Source organism: Lissotriton vulgaris, chromosome 6 (genome assembly GCF_964263255.1).
Source record: "Lissotriton vulgaris chromosome 6, aLisVul1.2, whole genome shotgun sequence".
Classification (NCBI taxonomy): domain Eukaryota; kingdom Metazoa; phylum Chordata; class Amphibia; order Caudata; family Salamandridae; genus Lissotriton; species Lissotriton vulgaris.
In genome coordinates, this window is record NC_141694.1 from 28,413,657 (window position 1) to 28,439,356 (window position 25,700).

General features: G+C 46.8%; 1 protein-coding gene across 2 annotated transcripts in view; it reads right to left on the minus strand.

The window, feature by feature from the left end:
* The window catches only part of DAAM2 (dishevelled associated activator of morphogenesis 2), a 683,417-nt gene that overhangs the window by 61,850 nt on the left and 595,867 nt on the right, over positions 1 to 25,700 (minus strand). For both annotated transcript variants that reach the window (XM_086925887.1, XM_086925886.1), the window contains 2 exons: positions 18,201 to 18,308; positions 17,008 to 17,068 (listed from right to left, as the gene is read on the minus strand). In XM_086925887.1, the coding sequence (XP_086782013.1) occupies positions 17,008 to 17,068; positions 18,201 to 18,308 (169 nt within the window). The remainder of the gene's footprint in view (positions 1 to 17,007; positions 17,069 to 18,200; positions 18,309 to 25,700) is intronic.

A 25,700-nucleotide genomic window follows, 5' to 3' on the forward strand; every position in this document is an offset into this window, starting at 1 on the left:
GCTGAACGTAAACACCTGCCGTTGCCGCCATCTTTAGATAGGTTTCTGTGAATATTTATAAAGAACACACCAGACTGTGAACATTTTAATGTACTTCCCAAGCTGTAGTCCCGTGATAGCAAGGTGCAAAAGCTGTCAAAAGCTGCTTGCACCAAGAGGGAAAACACCTTTGTACCCTCAAACAAGGCTACTTGAACACACTGCAGAACAGTCATTTGTTACAAATACTGATATTTTGCCCCTGATGACTTTCTTCCATATCAAATACAATGTAAGAAATAAGAAAAAAGTTAAAAAAATAAATCATTCCAAATATGAATGACTAAAGAATGCAGTCTACAGTGTGGCGGCTAATTTGCATGTCAAGTACCCAGAATGCTTTGAAGATTGGAGTGCGCACGTTCTTAGAATTGCAGCATGCCGAAGCGGTGGGGCGCCTATGACAGAAATGCACATGTGGCATGCACATGTGGCCGCAGCTGTCAGTGAACTGTGTTATCCGCCACCACTGGCAGCCCTGCCCTCAGTGTCTGGGGTGTAAGGACCAGGCATCACCCAGGGCTTGCAAGCGTTCCTGACGCCTCAAAGGCAGACAGGGAGGTCGCAGCAGCAGGCAGTCCTTGCTCCCTGAAGGTACAAGCCCCCTGAGGGGGTCAGAGGAGGAGGGGAGGGGCCACAGTCTTACAAGAGCTTACCTCAAAGGCTGTAGGTTTATTGATATATGTCAGGCCGCCTCTTTACTGCTGAGAGATGGTCACGCTGGGGCCAGCCTGCCTGCAGCTGAAGCCATCAAGATGCCTTTTCACTATGAGAGAACATTCCACTCTGCATACTTCTCATCTTTTGAATGTTTGGTTTTCCACATTTGAGGACCAGGGCCCTGTGGTCTGTTAGAAGAGAAGAGGGGCATCCCCAAGCGGGCTAGGTTGGGGCCTGTGGAGGGCTAAAATATCCCTGGTAAATCTTCAATTACCAGACAAGCTCAATCTTAGGAATGGGGTATCAGTCAAGAGAACAAAACCACAGCAGGCCGTGCAAGAAACAATGGGAATATCGAATAAGCACAGGGCGATCCGCGGAGCCGTACACAGTTTCATCCATGTGGGGTCACAGTACGCGGTAAGCAGAGGGTGTCCATCTGAGATCCAGGAGGGCCACAGACAAGCCGGATACTCAGGATAACCTAACGGAGGGTGTCCATCTGAGATCCAGGAGGGCCACAGCCAAGCCAGATACTCAGGATAACCAAACGGAGGGTGTCCATCTGAGATCCAGGAGGGCCACAGCCAAGCCAGATACTCAGGATAACCAAACGGAGGGTGTCCATCTGAGATCCAGGAGGGCCACAGCCAAGCCGGATACTCAGGATAACCTAACGGAGGGTGTCCATCTGAGATCCAGGAGGGCCACAGCCAAGCCGGATACTCAGGATAACCAAACGGAGGGTGTCCATCTTAGAACCAGAAGGGCCACAGACAAGCCAGATACTCAGGATAACCAAACAGAGGGTGTCCATCATAGTTCCAGAAGGACCACAGCCAAGCCAGATACTCAGGATAACCAAACGGAGGGTGTCCATCTGAGATCCAGAAGGGCCACAGCCAAGCCAGATACTCAGGATAACCAAACGGAGGGTGTCCATCTGCGATCCAGAAGGGCCACGGCCAAGCCAGATACTCAAGAATACCACTATGTAAATAATCCCACTTAGATGTATGGTGCATAGATGCATCCTTTGAGGATATGGATGTAGCTATGCTCGAGAGTCCGGAAATGCAAATAATGTAGTTGGATCCTTGCTCATGGCAGTCGTTTGCCAAGATCACTGTGTAGTATTAGACCATAGAGGGTTAGCCGACTGCGCTGTGCGATAATTGAGTCTGGGTGAGCTTAAGTCACTGTGCTATAATCGAGGCTAGAAGGTTAGCCTACCTCACTGTGTGATTATGGCGCCGAGAACATAAGTCTCATTCACTGTGCTATGACAGAGTCCAGAGCATAAGTCTGATTCACTGTGCGATAACTAAGTCTAGAGCATGAGTCTAGTTCACTGTGCGATAACTGAGTCTAGAGCATAAGTCTCATTCACTGTGCGATAACTGAGTCTAGAGCATAAGTCTCATTCACTGTGCGATAACTGAGTCCAGAGCATGAGTCTTGTTCACTGTGCAATAACTGAGTCTAGAGCATAAGTCTCATTCACTGTGCGATAACTGAGTCCAGAGCATGAGTCTTGTTCACTGTGCAATAACTGAGTCTAGAGCGTAAGTCTCATTCACTGTGCAATAACTGAGTCTAGAGCATAAGTCTCATTCACTGTGCGATAACGGAGTCCAGAGCATAAGTCTCATTTACTGTGCGATAACTGAGTCTAGAGCATAAGTCTCATTCACTGTGCGATAACAGAGTCCAGAGCATGAGTCTTGTTCACTGTGCAATAACTGAGTCTAGAGCGTAAGTCTCATTCACTGTGCGATAACTGAGTCTAGAGCGTAAGTCTCATTCACTGTGCGATTACTGAGTCCAGAGCATAAGTCTCATTCACTGTGCGATAACTGAGTCTAGAGCATAAGTCTCATTCACTGTGCGATAACTGAGTCCAGAGCATAAGTCTCATTCTCTGTGCTATAACTGAGTCCAGAGCGTACGTCTCATTCACTGTGCGATAACTGAGTCTAGAGCATAAGTCTCATTCACTGTGCGATAACGGAGTCCAGAGCATAAGTCTCATTCACTGTGCGATAACTGAGTCTAGAGCATAAGTCTCATTCACTGTGCGATAACTGAGTCCAGAGCATGAGTCTTGTTCACTGTGCAATAACTGAGTCTAGAGCGTAAGTCTCATTCACTGTGCGATAACTGAGTCTAGAGCATAAGTCTCATTCACTGTGCGATTACTGAGTCCAGAGCATAAGTCTCATTCACTGTGCGATAACTGAGTCTAGAGCATAAGTCTCATTCACTGTGCGATAACTGAGTCCAGAGCATAAGTCTCATTCACTGTGCGATAACTGAGTCTAGAGCGTAAGTCTCATTCACTGTGCGATAACTGAGTCTAGAGCATAAGTCTCATTCACTGTGCGATTACTGAGTCCAGAGCATAAGTCTCATTCACTGTGCGATAACTGAGTCCAGAGCATAAGTCTCATTCACTGTGCAATAACTGAGTCCAGAGCGTAAGTCTCATTCACTGTGCGATAACTGAGTCTAGAGCATAAGTCTCATTCACTGTGCGATAACGGAGTCCAGAGCATAAGTCTCATTCACTGTGCGATAACTGAGTCTAGAGCATAAGTCTCATTCACTGTGCGATAACGGAGTCCAGAGCATAAGTCTCATTCACTGTGCAATAACTGAGTCTAGAGCGTAAGTCTCATTCACTGTGCGATAACTGAGTCTAGAGCATAAGTCTCATTCACTGTGCGATAACGGAGTCCAGAGCATAAGTCTCATTCACTGTGCGATAACTGAGTCTAGAGCGTAAGTCTCATTCACTGTGCGATAACTGAGTCTAGAGCATAAGTCTCATTCACTGTGCGATTACTGAGTCCAGAGCGTAAGTCTCATTCACTGTGCGATAACTGAGTCTAGAGCGTAAGTCTCATTCACTGTGCGATAACTGAGTCTAGAGCATAAGTCTCATTCACTGTGCGATTACTGAGTCCAGAGCATAAGTCTCATTCACTGTGCGATACCTGAGTCCAGAGCATAAGTCTCATTCACCGTGCAATAACTGAGTCCAGAGCGTAAGTCTCATTCACTGTGCGATAACTGAGTCTAGAGCATAAGTCTCATTCACTGTGCGATAACGGAGTCCAGAGCATAAGTCTCATTCACTGTGCGATAACTGAGTCTAGAGCATAAGTCTCATTCACTGTGCGATAACTGAGTCCAGAGCATGAGTCTTGTTCACTGTGCAATAACTGAGTCTAGAGCGTAAGTCTCATTCACTGTGCGATAACTGAGTCTAGAGCATAAGTCTCATTCACTGTGCGATTACTGAGTCCAGAGCATAAGTCTCATTCACTGTGCGATAACTGAGTCTAGAGCATAAGTCTCATTCACTGTGCGATAACTGAGTCCAGAGCATAAGTCTCATTCACTGTGCGATAACTGAGTCTAGAGCGTAAGTCTCATTCACTGTGCGATAACTGAGTCTAGAGCATAAGTCTCATTCACTGTGCGATTACTGAGTCCAGAGCATAAGTCTCATTCACTGTGCGATAACTGAGTCCAGAGCATAAGTCTCATTCACTGTGCAATAACTGAGTCTAGAGCGTAAGTCTCATTCACTGTGCGATAACTGAGTCTAGAGCATAAGTCTCATTCACTGTGCGATTACTGAGTCCAGAGCATAAGTCTCATTCACTGTGCAATAACTGAGTCTAGAGCGTAAGTCTCATTCACTGTGCGATAACTGAGTCTAGAGCATAAGTCTCATTCACTGTGCGATTACTGAGTCCAGAGCATAAGTCTCATTCACTGTGCAATAACTGAGTCTAGAGCGTAAGTCTCATTCACTGTGCGATAACTGAGTCTAGAGAGTAAGTCTCATTCACTGTGCGATAACTGAGTCCAGAGCATAAGTCTCATTCACTGTGCGATTACTGAGTCCAGAGCATAAGTCTCATTCACTGTGCGATAACTGAGTCCAGAGCAAAAGTCTCATTCACTGTGCAATAACTGAGTCTAGAGCGTAAGTCTCATTCACTGTGCGATAACTGCGTCTAGAGCATAAGTCTCATTCACTGTGCGATTACTGAGTCCAGAGCATAAGTCTCATTCACTGTGCGATTACTGAGTCCAGAGCGTAGTCTCATTCACTGTGCGATAACTGAGTCTAGAGCGTAAGTCTCATTCACTGTGCGATAACTGAGTCTATAGCATAAGTCTCATTCACTGTGCGATAACGGAGTCCAGAGCATAAGTCTCATTCACTGTGCGATAACTGAGTCTAGAGCATAAGTCTCATTCACTGTGCGATAACTGAGTCTAGAGCGTAAGTCTCATTCACTGTGCGATAACTGAGTCTAGAGCATAAGTCTCATTCACTGTGCGATAACGGAGTCCAGAGCATAAGTCTCATTCACTGTGCAATAACTGAGTCTAGAGCGTAAGTCTCATTCACTGTGCGATAACTGAGTCTAGAGCATAAGTCTCATTCACTGTGCGATAACGGAGTCCAGAGCATAAGTCTCATTCACTGTGCGATAACTGAGTCCAGAGCATAAGTCTCATTCACTGTGCGATAACTAAGAACAGCTGATTAGCCGACCACAGCTTACAACTCTCTGCAATAATCAAGTCGAAGAAGAAAGTCTACTTCACCGTGCAATAACCGAGCCTACAAGAATAGCCTACTTAACGGTGCTATAATAGAGTGCATAAGGTTAGCCTACCTAACCGCGGGATAATCTAGTCAGGAAGGTTAGCCTACCTTACCATGTGATCATCATGCCTAGGTTAGCCGAACTCCCAGTGTGAAAGTCAGATCTCATGGTTAAGTCTACCTCACTTTGTAACAATCAAGTCTATAAGGTTAGCCTACCTCACTGTGCAATAACTGAGTCTAGTAGGTCAAGCCTACCTGACTGTGCAATAACTGAGTCTAGTAGGTCAAGCCTACCTCACTGTGCAATAACTGAGTCTAGTAGGTCAAGCCTACCTCACTGTGCAATAACTGAGTCTAGTAGGTCAAGCCTACCTCACTGTGCAATAACTGAGTCTCGTAGGTCAAGCCTACCTCACTGTGCAATAACTGAGTCTAGTAGGTCAAGCCTACCTCACTGTGCAATAACTGAGTCTAGTAGGTCAAGCCTACCTCACTGTGCAATAACTGAGTCTAGTAGGTCAAGCCTACCTCACTGTGCAATAACTGACTCTAGTAGGTCAAGCCTACCTCACTGTGCAATAACTGAGTCTCGTAGGTCAAGCCTACCTCACTGTGCAATAACTGAGTTTAGTAGGTCAAGCCTACCTCACTGTGCAATAACTGAGTCTAGTAGGTCAAGCCTACCTGACTGTGCAATAACTGAGTCTCGTAGGTCAAGCCTACCTCACTGTGCAATAACTGAGTCTCATAGGTCAAGCCTACCTCACTGAGCAATAACTGAGTCTAGTAGGTCAAGCCTACCTGACTGTGCAATAACTGAGTCTAGTAGGTCAAGCCTACCTCACTGTGCAATAACTGAGTCTAGTAGGTTAGCTATCCTACCTCACTTGGCAATAACTGAGTCTAGTATTACGGACTGCGTTATTCCTGATGAAAAGTGGCTATCTCACTTTAAAAATGTCTATGGGGACACTGCTGATGTAACTAAAGACGTCCTGTCGACAAGACCAGCCACCCGCCCCATCATCTTTAATCGAGATGAGGTGGAGAAAGCCATTATGTCCACTACAAAGCACAAGGCACCTGGCCCTGACGGTGTGCCTGCTGACTTTTTTATGTACTCCCCAAAATTGTTGGCTGAAGTCTTGGCAAACGTGTTTAATGCAGTTAATGGTAACCCTGTACCTGCATCATGGAACACCTCTACCATAGTTCCCATCTTTAAAAAAGGTCAGCGGGATGATCCACGCTGTTATAGGCCTATATCCCTCCTGGATTCATCAGTAAAAATTTTAGGTAGAGTTCTTTTATCCAGGCTGAGGGAGAATGTTGAGGGCTGTGGTGGATTGTCCGAAATCCAATATGGATTTAGGGAAAGAAAGGGGACTATCGAACAGTGCATCAACTTACATCTGCTCATCTCCAAATACACTGTAGCCAAGGAGGGGTCTTTGTATCTTGCATTCATGGACCTCTCCTCGGCATTTGACCTGGTCAATAGGACTAAGTTGTGGTCTATTCTGCTGGAGATAGGTATTGATGAGGCATTGGTCACCTTTATGGCCTCCCTGCACCAAGAACTCTTCTCGAGTGTACGTGTGACGAACGAGGGCAGGCGCACTGCTCTCTTTAGATCATTAAGGGGTGTGCGGCAGGGCTGCATTTTAGCCCCCTTACTCTTTACCATCTACATCAATGGCCTGGGCGCACACCTAGGGGGGCAGGAAGCCGACGTCCCGCGTGTAGGAGCAATAAAGATCCCGGCGCTCCTATACGTCGATGACGCCGTGCTGATCGCCCGCACGGGAGTTGGCCTCCAGCGCATATTGAATGCCTTTGGTTCGTTTATGGAGCAACTAGATCTTAAAATAAACGTAGCCAAGTCACATACAATGGTGGTGGGTCTAGAGTGTCGCAGGAAGAGAAACAAAACATTCACTTGCAGGGGGGACCTGGTCTCTAGGGTATCCACATTTCCTTATCTAGGCATACTGTTTGACCAGAAAGGGTCCTGGGGTCCACAGGTTAGAGCTAAGAGGTTGGCCGTTATTCGATCATCTTCAGCACTTCTGAGTTTTGCTGGTAGGCTAGGGGCCAGGCCTATGGAAGCCATATTAAAAATTTACAATAGCAAATCTGTGACCATTGCATTATATGGTTCCGCATTGTGGGGATATGTAAATGTGGAACCAATTCAGAGAGCGGAGAATGGATTTATCAGAACCCTACTCTCTGTACCCCAGTCGACCCCAACGTATTCTATACATAAAGAAGTTGGCCTACAGTTTCTTTCAGATAAGCTGAGTATGGCCCCTTTGATTCTTTGGTTAAAAATATGGATGAAGGAAGAACTCCCATTAAACCATAAGATCATGACCGATTTCCTGTCCCTCGATACATCCAACAAGATTCCTTGGCTGGCCTATTTGGCCAGGGCTTTTTTAGACTTAGGCCGCCCGGAGCTTTTTACCTCCCCGGAGACTATTAGGATCTAAGATCTCGACTTTGTCAAAAAGTCTTTTATGGGTAGGAAGGAAATATGCCGTGAAGAACGTGAACTAGCAAAACCGGCAGTGAGGGACCATTGCCTGTTGGTCAGTTCGCCATCACTTGCACCATATCTTGGTTTCGCCGCAATCCCCTTCCACAGGTTTCTTTTAACCAAATTTAGATTTAATTTGCTGCATTTTTACCTAGGCTCTTTTAATAATTGGCAGAAGCCAGAACTAGCCCCACCCTTTAGCTGTGACCAGTTCTCAGTGCAAGATACAATGCATTTTGTTATGTTTTGTGGGTTGTACTTAGAGCCAAGGAAAAAATTCTTCTTAACAATTCTTAAAGAAGCCGGCTTCACCCAGGTGAGACCGGCTCTGCTCTTCTTACAATTACTACCTAATCCCCACATTACTTTTTGCGTTGCTAAATTTCTGGTAGCCGCCTCAAGGGCGAAAGCTGTCTGTCAAGATTAGTTATTTATGTCAAACAACCTTTTTTAACTGTTTGTCACAATCTTAAAATTTGTTGTTAAAATCCTATATCATGTGTATTACGGAAAATTTCATATGAAATGTATTTTATCCTTCTTCTCTTTGTATGGTTTTTAAATAAGCCGAATAAAGATATTTTGACTGACTGACTGACTGAGTCTAGTAGGTTAGCTAGCCTACCTCACTGTGAAATAACTGAGTCTAGTAGGTCAAGCCTACCTCACTGTGCAGTAACTGAGTCTAGTAGGTCAAGCCTACATCACTGTGCAATAACTGAGTCTAGAAGGTTAGCTAGCCTACCTCACTGTGCAATAACTGAGTCTAGTAGGTCAAGCCTACCTCACTGTGCAATAACTGAGTCTAGTAGGTCAAGCCTACCTCACTTTGCAATAACTGAGTCTAGTAGGTTAGCTAGCCGACCTCACAGTGCAATAACTGAGTCTAGTAGGTTAGCTAGCCTACCTCACTGTGCAATAACTGAGTCTAGTAGGTTAGCTAGCCGACCTCACTGTGCAATAACTGAGTCTAGTAGGTTAGCTAGCCGACCTCACTGTGCAATAACTGAGTCTAGTAGGTTAGCTAGCCTACCTCACTGTGCAATAACTGAGTCTAGTAGGTTAGCTAGCCGACCTCACTGTGCAATAACGGAGTCTAGTAGGTTAGCTAGCCTACATCACTGTGCAATAACTGCGTCTAGTAGGTCAAGCCTACCTCAATGTGCAATAACTGAGTCTCGTAGGTCAAGCCTACCACACTGTGCAATAACTGAGTCTAGAAGGTTAGCTAGCCTACCTCACTGTGCAATAACAGAGTTTAGTAGGTTAGCTAGCCTACATCACTGTGCAATAACTGAGTCTCGTAGGTCAAGCCTACCTCACTGTGCAATAACAGAGTTTAGTTGGTTAGCTAGCCTACATCACTGTGCAATAACTGAGTCTCGTAGGTCAAGCCTACCTCACTGTGCAATAACTGAGTCTAGTAGGTCAAGCCTACCTCACTGTGCAATAACGGATTCTAGGTGGTTAGCCTGTGTCACTGAGCAATAATCAAATCCAGAAGGTCAGCCTACCCCCCTCACTGAGCAGTAAGTGAATTTCAGCTGAACCTACCTCACTGGGCCATAATAAAGCCTAGCTGGATTACGTCTATGATGAGGCAGGCGCGCGGAGATGCACGGGGTAACAATGTGAGTCCTGTAGGTCCACAGCAGATGTTGATGGGGAGCGTTCACCTCACTGGGTGACCTCGAAGGGTAGGTCTTTTGAGGCTGGCCCAGAGCTGTGATGCTAGTAGAGGGTTGGGTTATCCTGGGTCATCACTGGGTGATCCTGGCCTGATGCTGGGGTCCCTGCCCAGCAGCATCTGTCATAGACCTTGCACTGGGTGGGGAGATGTTCCTTGACCTGCCCAGGACTCTGTGCTGAGCAGTGACTATACTGTGCCCCCCTCTGAAGTGTCCATCTGCTTTCTTAGATATCACACCTCTATCTGAAGGGACACCTCTGTGAGTGGAGGATTGCTTACCTTTGCTTCCCCGGCTCGTACTGTTGACCGCGCACATATCAGGTGATAAGCCTAGCAGGCATGCTCCAGCAGCAGTCATGCTTGCCACAGCTGTGTACACATATAAAGACAGCATCAGTAATCTACGCACTGGATGAACATGTGTTTTAACGCAGCAAAGACTTTCTAGATACAAAAAGCCAGACCTATCGGCTTTGTCAGCTCTGGTATGTTTTGGAGCAGGTGGGAGATACCTTAGTGCATCGTTAAAAGAAGAACTGTTCGACTCTTTCCAAGACCCCTCACATTCCCACACAGATCCTCACACTGCCTTGGAAGGGTCCTATTGTAATGCATGAAGGGCGACGTGTCCATTCAGTTCAATGGAAAGCACAATGCTTCACCTTCTGCCATTGAGTCTTGCTATAGTAACTGGCGACTGCGTAATGCTGTAATGGAGGGTCTCGCGGGGGCCGTAAGCCATGCCAACATTATTACGGTGATGGATTAAACCCAGATCTGTTGACTGGGTGTGAGTGTTTGATTGATTCAGATGCTCCGTCTATCACCACCCCCTTTTGTACCGCTTTTGGCCGCCATAAGTGTGGCAGGGTATGCTCAGACGTGAGTCCCTTGCTCACTTTGCCACTGGATTCAAGCAAGCCGGGCTGAAGACGGCTGGAATGCCAGAAACGGGTCCTCGGAAGCTTGTTTCCGGTCCAGGGAAGACATGGCTTGGCAGTTCGGGCTGGACTGTTCCCATGAGGCACAGGGTCAGACTGATTTGCATATGGCCATGTCTGAACTGGGGTGGCAGATTTGGCTAAAGAACGGTGATGGATTAAACCCAGATCTGTTGACTGGGTGTGAGTGTTTGATTGATTCAGATGCTCCGTCCATCACCACCCCCTTTGTACCAACTTTATCACCGTAGGTCGATGCCACACAGTACAAGCCCAGCTACGGCTGCCCTCCTCCCCTTGCCAGTGTCCTGCTCTGTCCCATGTTACAGGTTCCTTCGGAAGCTTACTTCGATGCACCGTATCAAGGTTACGACGGGCTGCACCCTATGCACTGGGTGGCTTTCACTTCTTGACGCCGGCCCTAGTGCAGTGGTCGAAGAGGCAAAGAAGAGAGTGGACCAGGGGGGCTTCAGTGGCTGTCGTACTGCTTGGTCTTAGTGTGGCCTTTGAACCTGTGACCATTCTATACTTTTAGAGAGGGCTGGAAGGGCAGGTCTCACAGGGCAAGCCATGGAGAGGGTCGGTTCCTTTTCCAAGGAATGGACTACTGCTCGGTGGGGTCCCGCAGAGGTCCTCATTTAGCCCAATGCTGTTTAATATTTAACTTCAGCCTTTGGCAGATGTTGTGGCAACTTGTATGCAGACGCCAACCAGATGCTGTTCTGTTTGCACCAGACTCGGACACTTTAACATTTAACAGGGAGAGGAGTTGGCCAACGGGCTTGGGCAGTCGACTTCGAGTCTCGGCAATGACGCTGAACATCCTGTGATTCTGGGCAAATCACTTCATCTCCCCGCGCCTAACAAAAAGATGATTGTGCCCTCATGTAATGTAACTGGTACTATGTAAAAAGCTCTGATACCCGGTTCGGGTCAAGTTTGCGCTATATAAAACTCTGTAAAAAAAACATCTAATATTGGATCCTGTCTAGAGCAGGCAGCCAGCTGGATGAACAAGACCTGCCTGAAACTTAATGAATCAAAAACAGAATGAATGACCCTCAGGAATCATTCCAGCATCCTATTGGCTTGGCCCCCCTCCAACCCCTAAGGCTGTTATAAAAAGCTTAGAGGTGTGGCCTGAAGACACGCTGATCCTGGAAGCCCAGGCAACAAAAACAGCAGCCAGTTGCTTTGGACTGACACGACTGCAATGCAAGATAGTATCCCTGCTTCCCCAGACCTCGAGATAAGTGGTGGTTCAAGCCCTGGCCCTGTCTCATTTAGTCTACGGCAACACCTTATATCTGGGGTCCCCCAAAGGAGGTATCCGTAAACTGCAGGTTGTGCAGAATGCTGCCGCACATACACTCTTTGCACTTCCTACAACTCAGCCACGGTCTGAGAGACGTTCACTGGCTTCCCATTGGCCAAAGAGTGGCACTTAAATCCTTGTGCAATGTCCATCGGGTCTACAAGGCCATGGCCCGCCCATCCTACACCAACTGGTTACTCCCTACATCCCAAATAGATCCCTTTGGTCCTTGAATCGCCCCTGGCTTTCACCTTGGCTATTAAAAAAGCAAGAAGTGTTGGTTCCTCCTTCAGCTTTAATGTAGCAAAACTTTGAAACTCTTTGCCATTAGCAATTCGATTAACAGCAAATGAGTTAAGCTTCCAGCAAGGGTTGTATGTCATTACAACGCATGGTATTACCACGCGTGCCATTACAACGCAGAGATTACAACGAAAGTCGTTACAATGACTTTCGCTGGAGGGCGCTGGATAGTGGAATAGTTTAATTTTCGATTCCAACTCCAGCCCACATTGACAGTAGGGAAGGTGTTGGATAGAAAATTAAACTATTCCCTATCCAACAGCGCCCTCCAGCGCAAGTCGTTGTAACGACTTTCGTTGTAATCCCCGTGTTTTGCGGGGTAATCCCCGCGTTGTCATGGCTGTTCCCCTCCGGCAAGCGATCGAAACTTGGCTCTTTAAATAATGTAGCCTTTAAGGTGCTCTACCTGTGCTATGATGTGGCCTCTTACCCAGCACTGGATGCCTCCGGGTCGCCATAAGTGACAAAATAAAATAAATAATTAAATCATGCTCCCACTGCTCAGCTATCGCAGACGTCACACTGTCTTGTTGAGATGTCTGTGAGCCACAGAAACATCTCTGATAGAAGCCCTTGGGCACCTCTGGACTCCATCTCCCCTGCTCTCCGTGAACAGGATCCAGTGTTCGGCCGCCATGCTGCATGGAGCCGGACTGTCCCCCGTGCCCCATCTGCAGCACGTTCTAGGGTAGCAGAAAACCGGTCGTGCTCTCAGGGCCACTGTCAGTGGCAAGGAGGGTGCGAGAGCATGGAATAGGCTTAGGCTACAGACTGGAGGCATTGAAAGTTAGTGGCATGGTGTAGAGTGGTGTAGAAAAGATATACAACGTTATAAATAAGTAAATAAATTAGGGTGGGGTAGACTGGAGTGGCCTAGGATAACGCAGAGTGAAGTGGCGCAGAGTAGAGTGGCATAGAGTAGAGGGGAGTGGCGCAGAGTTCTGAAGAGTAGAGGAGAGTGGTATAGAGTGAAGTGGTGTAGAGCGGCATAGAGTAGAGGGGAGTGGCGTAGAGTTCTGAAGAGTAGAGGAGAGTGGTATAGAGTGAAGTGGTGTAGAGCGGCATAGAGTAGAGGGGAGTGGCGTAGAGTTCTGAAGAGTAGAGGAGAGTGGTATAGAGTGAAGTGGTGTAGAGCGGCATAGAGTAGAGGGGAGTGGCGTAGAGTTCTGAAGAGTAGAGGAGAGTGGTATAGAGTGAAGTGGTGTAGAGCGGCATAGAGTAGACTTAAATAGAGTATAGTGGTGTAGAGTAGAGTGGCGTAGAGTTCTGAAGAGTAGAGGGGAGTGGTATAGAGTGAAGTGGTGTAGAGCGGCATAGAATAGAGGGAAGGGGTATAGAGTGAAGTGGTGTAGAGCGGCATAGAGTAGACTTAAATAGAGTATAGTGGTGTAGAGTAGAGTGGCGTAGAGTTCTGAAGAGTAGAGGGGAGTGGTATAGAGTGAAGTGGTGTAGAGCGGCATAGAATGGAGTGGCATAGAATGGAGTAGCATAGAATGGAGTGGCATCGAATGGAGTGTTGTAGTAGTGTAGAGTGCAGTGGAGTTGCGTAGAGTGCAGTGGAGTCGTGTAGAGAGGAGTGGCATTGAGTGGAGTAGAGTGAGGTGGATTGGCGTAGGGTAGCGTGGAGTAGAGAGGCACATCGGAGAGTAGCATAGACCGCCGTGGAGTGGCGTAGAGTAGAGTACAGTAGAGTGGTGAGCAATAGGCAGGCTCCAAGACCAGCAGACAGACGGCAGGCGAGACCAAACTACGCACACACACTCACTAACACAATGAAAATATACACATGTACAGCATGTACACTCACACACTCGCACATGTGCAGCCAACTTCCTGTGTGTTTTGGAAGTATGGACTTCCCCCTGCTACCCACGTGCTACACCTGTTCTGTGTATTACTGGAGCTGGCCAATATCCCTTCAATCCACACATGCCAGAACAGTGGGCGTTGCCAATGCTTGCTTCTTGCTCATCGCTCCTGAGCACAGAGCAGGTCTGAGGCTGCCATGTGTTCACCTTCCATTCTTTCCGGTGCTCTGGGCGGCTGGAATGTGTGCGCTTTGCAGGGTCATTAACTTCCAATTAGTGGCGAGCCTCGCCTGTCACTCCTTGTTAGCAGGGTGATTGTTACAGCGGTCTCTCCCTCTCCTGCCTCCCCCTCTGGCTGCAGCCTGTGGGGATCTGTTGTATCCATCCTGAGCCCAGGGCCTCCCTGCTGTAGATGTGCAGTGGCAGGGAGCCCAGAGGAGCTGGAGAACAGGGGCTGCCTCCCCACTGCCTGGGGTTACACACACATGCGCCATCTGCTGCAACACAACTCAAGCCAGACTGTCAACCACAGGCAAACCAAAGTGAAACACAGGTCCCTTCTTTGAAACAAAGTCTAAATCCTCAGACGTTTGGGAGAGATTCAAAATGTAGAAATCAATGAAGGTGGCTAAGCATACTCGGCTTATTTTCTTAGTCGGCCCAAGGCCAGGGTGTCAGAAGCCGTAGAGCGCGTTCGGGTGAGAGCGCTGCACGAAGACAGTAGGGGATGGGGACCTTCATACTTAGGGTGCCCTATGCCGCAGGGGCTGAAAAGCCCCCAGTTCACCTGCAGGATGAGACATCGGAAGCTTCCAAGGCGTTGTCCGGCCTCTTGACTCAGCCGCTCCACAAACCTGCAGTCACAACCAACCTCGCTTTCCAGGAGGCACCAACTGAGCCTACGGTTTGCACCTAAAATGTCGCCCGAGTTGGGCCCCAGCCTCTCGTTCAAGCTTAGACTGCGGAAAGCATGAACGCAAGGAGCATTTCAGGAGCGCTGCACCTTAGGAGGAAGGGTGGGTTTTGGATGCATGACTGCGGATGGTCGGCTGCTCTGGGGACCCATCATGGTTCTCAGTATCCCATGAAAGCTGGCCGCATGGGTTACAACCCCTCTTCATACTGCTGGTCTTCTCAAAGATCACCAAGTGGTACCATGCTTGCACAGAGGGAACTGGAATGGACAGCAGGGGCGGCTCTAGGTTCATGGTGGCCCTGGGCAGGGAGCGTAGGTAGATGCAGAACGATCCAAACCCTCCCTTGAGGACAGAACCCAACACTCTGTGCTAAAGCGAGCTCTCCAGCCTGGCCTTGAGTAGGTCACGTAACTGGTGACCACGAGGACAGGTCTGGTGTCCTGCAGAGGACTCTCTGTGCTCCTGGAGATGCAATGGTGCCTGCGTTGTCACTAGGCAGCTAAATATTGCACAACCACTGGGAGAAATGCAGGGGTGCAGCGTATTGTTGTGAATATGATGCATCCCTGCGTTTCAAAAGTGACAGAGTGAGGCTTTAGCCTTCTTGACTTACCGCCGCGCTCCGCCACTTTCATTGTGAATATGCCCCGCAGTGTGATGTCCATGCCCGTAAAGACGCCGCACTGCTTTCCCCCAATGGCTCCTTTCATTACCATTACCCCATTGTCTGAATGAAGGTTGTTTGACACCTCACAGTTTTAACTTGTGTGAACTGCCCCACCTTGGTGTCTGACAGATACTTCGTAATGTGGGGGATTGCTAAACATGTCGTGATGTCTGTGTTTTTATCTGCTCGAAGAAGGTGCATTTTAGGCCATAGTTCCCTAGAACGTTGCACTGTCAAGAGGAGGGCATGGGAAACAAAATGGCCGCCTTCCCTCGATGATTATTTGTGTACCTTGGCAACCTGGCACGAGCCTCAACTTTACTATGAAAAGCACATGTGAAGTAGAAAAAATGGAATGCGAACTATGATGAAAAATGTTATTCAATGCCCGCTGGCAGTCTGGCACTGCTAGCATCGCAGAATTCTTCCACTGAGAACCTGATATTTTGTAAAATGGCACATTGTAACCCTCAAATAATGTAAGAGAATTTCTTGTCTGCAGCTGGATGAGGGAACTTTCCGAAGGCTTAGAAACATGGGAGTGACCTCAGATGATGTTATGTGATCTTACGCGTGCCCCGGGGTTACCTTTGATACGGGTACAAGCAAAATGTTGTTTCTTGCTATTGGCACAGCGGTTTGAAAATCTAAGCCCTTGCTCGTGGCACCCTTGGCGCGGCATCTTGTTCTTGGCACGCTCTTGTGGACAGAGATATGCCACTGAGCTATTAGTCTGATTGCACTATTTGCAAGCGGTGACCACAGAGAGGCGCGTCCCCAGGACAGGCTGTGCTGACGGCTATTTCTTTTTAAAATATCACAATTTGAAGCCTGTTCTAGGGCTTAGTGTGATATTCTTATGTGGAAAAACAAGAGTTGGAACTCCTAGTTCTGGCTCAGTTTGTTTCCCAGACTCCTCTTTGGCCTGGGATCAGGTGTGCCAAGGTCACACTATGCTTGGATTATGCGTGATCCATTGTGACCCACTTGCTTTTATTTAGAAGTTGTAAATTGCACTGTACGTCGCTTTGCGGCTCCGTCAGAGTACTTCATCTTCTCGAAACAAGCTCACAAATGATAAAATCTAACTAGCGGTGCAAGCTTGCAGATGATGCAGTATCAATAACGATGCAAGCTCCAGATGATGCAATCTCAGTACGGATGAAGACTCACTTCTGCAAACTCATTGATAGCAAGATTGCGAGATAATGCAAATTCACAGATAATGAAATCTCACTTACAATGCACCTCTCAGATATTGCATTCTCACTAACGACGCAAGCTCACGGGTGATGTAATCTTACTAACGACGCAAGCTCACAGGTGATGCAATCTCACTAGTGATGCATGCTCACTTATGCAAACTACTGATAACTATATTGCCATTTGAAAGAAGGTCACAGACATGATTGATGATAGCTTATTGGGCAGATAATAATTTCCCCATGACGGTATAGTACGACATATGTTGAATGTTTCTTGAACTACTTACAGCCTCAACAGCTTTCAGTCCATTCTTGATGTTGCTAACTTCTTTCTCCAGCTCCGCCAGGCTGCAATGAACATGCAAAACACAGAAGAAGGTTGGTCACCCACACTGGCAGAAAGTACCTTATCCACAACCCCATGCTTTTGTACCATTTATCTGCTGGAAGCCTCTGCTGGAGAGGAGAAAGATTCACAGGGGCCAAATGAGGAACCCCTAGCGGGTAGGGGCTCTTTATTATGGCACGGTACAGGCCATGGCTCAGTGTGATTGCAATCTTGAAATTGGTGAAGAACCTCAGGCTTTCACCACTTTAGATCAATGAGTTCTAACACTTCAGTTATGCCATTTTAAGTCATTCTTGCAATGCCAGCTGCCCACGCAGGAGCAAGTGCTGATGTGACCAGATTGTGGAATCACATCTGCACACCCAGACAAGGCTGTTCCAGATGTGAGCTTTGACATCTTCTGATGCCCTCTCACGAATATGTTTCCTTTTTCCTTAAATAATGTCTTTTAACACCAAAGAGAGTTCCTTGGGATATTTAACTTTTGTGAAAAGTGATTTTGGGATTTTCTGCCTTCCATGCCACGTCATCACTCAGAGTCATAGGGCCCGATTCACAGAACTAACTTAAGACAAAATCCTAAACTTACTACTTTTGGTATTCACATAAGTTAGGATTTTGTCTTAAGTTTGTCTTAAAACAGATTTAAGACAAAATCCTAACTTAAGTCTGTCTTAAGTCTGTCTTAAGACAAACTTAAGGCAAAATCCTAACTTCTGCGAATACCAAAAGTAGTAAGTTTAGGATTTTGTCTTAAGTTAGTTCTGTGAATCGGGCCCATAGGGAGGTGCACAGATTTATGGCCAGATCTTGCAGACATTTGAAAGATGAGTTGAGGGTATATTAAAATGGAAACCCTTGGCCTCAGTCTGCAGTATCAGGGTATCCGGGTTCTATGCCAGCGGTACCATGGAGTTGAGAAAGAAAGCAGAAGTTTTTGTTTGAGCAGCGATGGCCAATGTCTATGTTTGCTTAGATACCTGAGGGCAACTGAGCGACGGATCACATTTAATATTAAGAAGCCAGTTGTCTTTAGTCTTCAAAATTTCATACGAAGAAAAAGGTCCCATACACAGTGATTTGGGCTCAAAGACATCCCCTACCCACACAGGGAACCATCCATGAACTTACTTGACTTTGGCAGCTTCGGGTAGGTGCTCGAGCTCCGCCTGGATGCTCAGGATATCCGGGTACGTCTTCTCGAACAGCATTATCAAGTAGTGCAAAAGGGTAATGTTCCTGCAACCAAAGGGCAGAGTAAGCGAGATGTTACCATAAACACATCACATATGTACGAAACAGCAGACAGGACTTAGAGAAGCAAATATTCCGCATTAAAAGAAGTTACGCCGGGCGGAGTGGATATCAGTAAGCCCAGAGACTGTTTTCCAGGTAGGTTTAAAGGTTGTGCACTGAGATAATTGTCATTTGGGAATGAATCACTGTCAACTCATTGTAGTTATTAATGTGGCCTTAAGTGGAATGAGGGCCATGGGGCAAACCATTATTACTGGTCTACAAAGGGTGCACATTGGCCATGTAACCTGTGATGTCTACCGAGATGGGCTTCCCACGCCTCACTATGTGAGACGACGGTGGACCATGTGAGGTGGCACAAGAGAGCAAACATCACTGAAGTGCCCTCTGCAAGATTTCAGAAAACTGAGCTGCATGAGTGACATCAGCAGACTCTTCCTCTGGGGACCAGGTCCACCTAAATCATAGGAAATGTGGTTTATGATCATACAATTATATGGCCACCATATGGATTACACATCCTTACCAACCCTATTGGCCTCCACTTATGTGACAGCACCAGAACAAACGATTCTTTACTTCGCTTAAGCTACTCTTATGTGGGCCACCGGGCAACCCAAATCCCTAGTTTTAGAAGCCTGCCATTTGTAGGGACATAAAGAATATGTTGCTGGCAACTCACTCCAGCACTTGTCTATGCTGAGGATAACTAACCTTTTCTCTATCTTCTTTGTTAAAACAACAGGTAAAATAGTTGACTAGATTGGGAGCTGTATAGGCTTACACCTGACATACTGTCCAACCCAAAGGGCCAACACCAACCAACAAACTAGACGGTGGCTGCCAAGAGCCCAAAATCATCCAACCAGTTGGCAGCCCTTGAGTGGTGCTTGCATGCCCATATACACTCAATGATGATCTATCAATGGAGTGTGAGGGACTGTGTTGGAGATGAGTCTGGCTACCCCCTGCCTTGAAATGGTAGGGTACTAAGCCACAACCACATGCCACTCTGCCCAAAGTGTACATTCCCACATGTTTTATGCTTGGGCTGCCCCCTGGAATCTGTTTCTGTCCATGAGTAATCCCCTTCAAGCCTGGTCACAACAAGGGAGTACCTTTGGGTGTGCAAATGTTTTTGCTCTATGTGTTTGACAAGTTACTGTCTATCAAAAGAATATGTATTAATAACACAGACATGGCCAACATTTTTTTACAAAAGAATAAGAGACATTTGAGGTGAGATCCAGACATTTGCAGTTGTACCATGAAACCTCAAGAGAGCACAGTCAGCACTGACGCAACGTGTACTACAGGCAAAAGATTGGCTGAATGTTCACTCCAAAGGGGCACCGTGTTCCCTGGCTCAGTATTAAATTTTCTCGAGGTAGCTCGCTGCGACACACAAAGCACAGAAACTCTTTCCAACCAATGACTTTGAAGCCAAACAAAGTAAATTCACAGTGATAGCTCCGAGTGAGGGATTAGTAACCTATACCTATAGAAGAGGCAATTACTGGCACACGAGGGATCCAGTTACCCGTTCCTTTATTCCGCTCGACCCACCACCCCCATCTCCAGGGCAGCACTGACGCCGCGACTTCAGACTGGAATAGTTCCGAAGACAGCAGAAGCATTAATGTCTGTTTGATTGTTAGTGGTAATAGTACGCACTAATCCCCAGTAAATTCCTGATTTTACACTCTTGCCAAGGATTCATAGCACAGCCGCTGTCCGACAAAGGTTTCCGCTGAGCTCACGAAACAGTCGAAACCCTAACCTGAACATGACGCAGGCGGCCTGAAATCCTGTCAACCATGGTACGGTGGGTTCATGGGAGGAATGTCTGAGACAACGTTCCCATGGATACAGAAGAGTAGGGATACATCTGAATCCAACCAGGATAATCCTGGCTTGTCTATGTGACTCGTCCAACGGCTGCCCGTGAACGCACCTCCAGACCCTTGGCGGGGCTCATCTGTTTTTGAGGTCTATAATCAAGTTCCTGTGTGATCTTCAACACCTAACATGTAATAAAACATGATGGCAAGGACAAAAGTTTGCAAAAATACCACCAGTGTTTGGAGGATTTTGTGGCATAAACATTTCAGTCACTCTTGTTCCTAATTGACGGTGTTCATTGCAGAAAATTGAACAGTGCTAGTCATAAAGCAAATGTTAGATGGGACCTTCAGTCTTTCCAAACCCTGAAACTGCCTGATCTCCCACTTCCATGTCTTTAACTCTCTCCATAACTAGACTGTTCTAGCAAAACACTACCGAAAGAGTTGGTCGGAGATAGAGGTGGTCAGTCTTCTGCAGAATGTTGGCGGAAACTCAACCTGGAGCTCAGGGATGAGCTTCCACTAACCTCTCACTCTGCAACCTTCATTCTCATTGGCTGCGACCTAAGAGGGAAAAGTAGAGAAGAGTCACAGCTTTGTCGGCAGCAAAGGATGACGGAATGCAAGAGGATGTGCTCTTGAAGCGGACGCCAAGTGATCGGGGAAAGATTTATCATTAATAGTTCTCTATGCACTTCATCCCAGGGTGTAAGTGGGATTGTGGGAAGATCTTTGCAATGATGAGATCATGAGAAGATTCACCGTCAGCAGAAACTGAGCACTTCAGACATCTGTAAGAGATTAAGAACGAGATACATGAATATTCTTGATTTCCAAGGAGAGGCTTAAAGTGCTGGCACTCGTCCCACCGATGTCCAGATGGGTCAAACAACATTTCTTATACAGTAAGAAAACACTTCTCGTCGTCAGTGTTCTTAGTGGTGTCACCATCACTGAAGGCCAGATACAGGCTGGATCCCGCCGTGAGTATCTAGTCCAAGTAAGAAGCCCCCTGGCATGAACGGCAGCGGTGTTTTCATGCTCTTACATATTTATCAATGAGACGGTGAACTCTTCAGTTTAGTTGTCCACTTCCCTATTAGGCTGCAAAGTGTTTTCGGAGTTTCAGAATTCTTTTACTTTTAGTCCCAGTGAAATCTCGAGTGTGACGGACGTCATTCTGCCAGAATGTGAAGGTTGAACATGGCCAAGAAAGCCTTCCAGTACATCCCCACTCCTTTTTGTGGCTAAACATCCTAGTATGCTGCTAGGACGACTGTAGGAAGTATTAGGTTTGTTTAATATTTACGCCTTGTTTTTCATAAATATCTTACAAGTGTTTCCTTTCCATTTACAGCGGATAATCCAGTTATATTGCAAAGTGCCTGTGTAATCCAAGGCGATGGGCTTTTGCGTGAAGAGGGTACCCGGACAGCAGTAGTGCCTTACCCACTCAAGCCTACCCCATCCATGAAGTAAGGGTCCAAGGAACAACCACAACCACTCAACACTGGTCGTGAGGCACCCTCCTGTGAAGACTTCGCTGCTTTCTTTATCCAAAAAACTGACAAAATAAAAAGCGATCTCCTCATTGACGCAAGCCTCTACTCCAAACACAAATGCCTAGCACCCGCTGAACCTAAAAACAATGCTACATGGTCAACCTTTGACACATACTCGGAAGAAGAAATTGGCAAATTACTCAGCACCCTGAAACCATCCAATCACCTCACGGACCCCCTCCCTGCCTTCGCAGTAAAAGACTTTACCCCTTTGCTTCTCCCTCTCTGGACTAAAATCATCAACAGCTCTCTCCAACAAGGAAGCATACCTGACTCCCTCAAAGTTGGTCAGGTCACACCTCTACTAAAGAAACCAACAGCCGACCCCGCTGATCTCAACAATTACCGGCCCATCACCAATATCCCCACTCTCGCCAAACTGCTGGAAAAATGCGCACAACTACAATTGACTAAACACATTGAGCAATTCGATCTCCTCAACCCTCACCAGTCAGGCTTCCGAGCAGGACACAGCACAGAAACGGCTATGACTCACATAATTGACGACGCACTTCAAATGCTAGACCAAAACGACACCTGCCTCCTCATCCTTCTTGATCTCTCCTCAGCATTCGACACCGTTAAACATGAGAATCTACTAGAACTACTAAACACAAGAATGGGCTTATCTGGAACTGTCCTCAAATGGTTCACTTCCTTTCTTCACAACAGGTCGCAGAAATTCAAGAGCAACAACCTGATGTCCTCGCCAATACCTGTAACGCTAGGCATCCCCCAAGGATCCTCTCTATCCCCAACTTTGTTCAACCTTGTCATGGAACCTCTCACCACCTTGCTACAAGCATCCAATGTACACTTTCACATGTACGCCGATGACACTCAACTTTACCTCAAATTACAATCACCCAATGACATCCTGCTCCTGAACTCAACGATCAGATGCACCCAATCCTGGCTTGCCGACAATCACCTTAAACTCAATGCCCTGAAAACAGAGTTCCTTCTGATCTCACCTCCAGCGAAGATATCCACCACTCAACATTGGCTTAAACTCCTAACCGCACTCAATGTCCAACCCACCATCGTGGAATCAGCAAAATCTTTAGGCATAACACTCGACACCAATCTCAACATGCAGCAACATATCAGCAAGGCAACTAAGGGAGCGAACTTCCAGATCAATACTCTGAGGAAACTTAAACCCTACCTCCCGGCCAAAGACTTCCAAACTGCAGTACAAGCACTAGTCATCCCACGAATTGAATACAGCAGTACCGCCCTCTGCGGACTCCCCCTAACTACAACCGCACCACTAAAAGCTTCTCTAAATGCTGCAGCGAGACTCATCACTGGTCAAAAAAGCACTCCCACATTACCCCTGACCTGAAATCCCTGAATTGGCTGCCTTTTGAAGCCAGAATACATCTGAAAATCGCCTGCATGACACACAAGGCGGTACACCTAAACTCACCCGGCTACCTCGCTCAGAAATTGACAATCTCTGGGGGAATCAGAAACACGAGAGGCGCAAACAATCTTCTGCTGAAACCTCGAAGATTCCGGAAGGAAAAAACATACAAGCGCTCCTTCTCAGGAATGGCGCCTAGGATTTGGAACTCACTCCCTCCCGAAACCAGGCTTATCTCCTCCACTACACTCTTTAAAAAAGAAGTAAAAGCTATCCTCATGGCTAAATACACTTGAACTACTATCTCGAACCCTATTAACACCCTGCACCGATCTGTATTACTTGCTTGACCCCTTTACTCATTTCTATGAGTTGTCTTATCACTCACATGATTGGCTTTGCAGTCACCTATTTGTATTATTTGTACTGTGTGATCTATTGATTTACCTATTTGACTTTGTTCCCTCATGTACCCCTTCTATGTAAAGCGCTCTGATATCTGCGAAGATCTTGTTCGCGCTATATAAAACTTTGAAATAAAATAAATAATAAATAAATAAGGGTCATTTCTGACTACAGATCTGCATCCCATGACCTTAAGTGTGTAATTATTTGTTGAAATCCATTTAGTTTCACAAACAGACTGACATTCATTCCCATGCCACTGAAGGACAATATGGTCAGCTCACGTATGACGCAATCCGTGTGACTGATACATGGTATTCCAAGGCCAGAATTTGGGCGGTCACGCTGATGCATACATCGTTAGTACAGACCACGGATGAGCTCATCTTCAGCTGATGTTGGTTTGAACATGGATATTGAAATGTAAGAGGGTGCTGGTGCGGTCACAAGCCTCGCGTTTAGACCACATGACACCCATGGCTACGTCATGGAATACTGGCCCTTAGTCCAGGCCACAACGATGTGCCGTTGGCACTGACCATGCACACAAGCCCCTCACTAGATGTTTACCAAAACCTTTGCCATGCAGTCTAGCAATGAAATAGGTCATCAGACTGATGGGTCCTTCGATGAACCCAATCAGTAAACGAGCACGATAGGGACTTCCGTGCCACCATTCAGTGAGATACTGGAGCAAAGACACCGCTTGCATCAGCAGCCTTGCCCACCATTTAGAATTCATTTCCAACGTCAACTTCGGTAGCCCACCCGAATCCTGTGGCCTAGATTGCTTCCGCCCATGTAGCCGTTTAGCCACGCCCACTCGGACCATTGTTTTAGCAGAAGGGTCTAAAGTTTCGTGCCCTAAGGTGGGCCGCAGATCAAGTTCTGTATGAAGGATTTGGGATGGCACTTCAAATGTTTGAAGGCCTAATACAGCAGCGTGTTGTGCCCGAGCTACAGGTGCCCAAGGCTGAGACCATAGTCCACCTGCGGCAGCCCACCCAACCTGTCATGTGAGGCCTAGTCTTACACTACCAGGCAGCTACAAAGCCTCAGGGATTTACAGACATAAAGACAGATTGCTTTGACATCACAGTTTTTAAGTTATCCTAATGTGGAATAACCAATGATTCGCTATAGCATGAGAACCAAAGGGTTATGGTCATCAACAACGTTTACTCGCATAACAAATCCTTTCAATAGCGTGTCTAGGTATGTAGAGCGAGCGCAGGATAGAATTACCAGGCTCCGAACCCTACGGAAGATTAGTTGAAGCTGTTGGTCAAACAAGGATCTCCCATTCAAATCCACTGAGATCTCTTCTTTCCAGAGTTACCTCAAGCCTCTAGTATCTCACCAATGGCTTGTAAACAAGGCAACAGGTAATGTTTGAAGCTGACACCATTACAGCATCAGCAGAGAGGCTTCAGGAGGTTGGTTCCAGGCACCCTTGAATATGAAGGTGTCCCCATGTGTACTTACAGAGGGGATCATTACCCAGTGGCCTCACACTGCTGGCCCAGCAGAGAAGCACCCACCAAATCAAAAAAATACCCCAGTTCTCCACACCCATGTAGCTGAGTTCTCTCCCAGGGCAAAGTGACCATTGCTGTATTTTCCTGCTCGTTATTGCTGTGTCTGTAAAGGTAGTTGTTGAAACAAGCACTGGCAAAGCTAACAGGTCTTGGCTCTGCTGAGTAGTACGTTTTTGCAATGCGCTTTGACAACTGCATGAGTGTGCATGCATCAAATTGCTGTGTATGCATGGCTGGCAATTTTGAAATCTTTTTTATACGAAACAAAACCCAATCCAAGATGGCTGGCAAAGCACATGTGTGCGTCACGACCCATAAATACACATGCATCTTGATACGTGCACACACATTGTGATTCATTCAGAGATTCTTAATTGACTGTCAATATGGAGGAGAGCCATGTTGGTGTGGTATATTAAAATGTATTAAAAAAAGAAAAATAAGTGGCATAATGCACACAAATTGACGTAAACAAGCTAGTGTTACTTTGCTGTTGTCGAGCTCTCATTAAAAATAAAAAAGATGATTTGTTTTTTTATTTCTGTTCAAGATAGGGAGCAAGTTGGGAACCGAGATGGGAGCAGAGTGTGAAGCATTGGGGAACGGGGCTATGGGGAGTGAGGAAAGCACAGAGGGAGTGGAAGGTAAAACTCGGG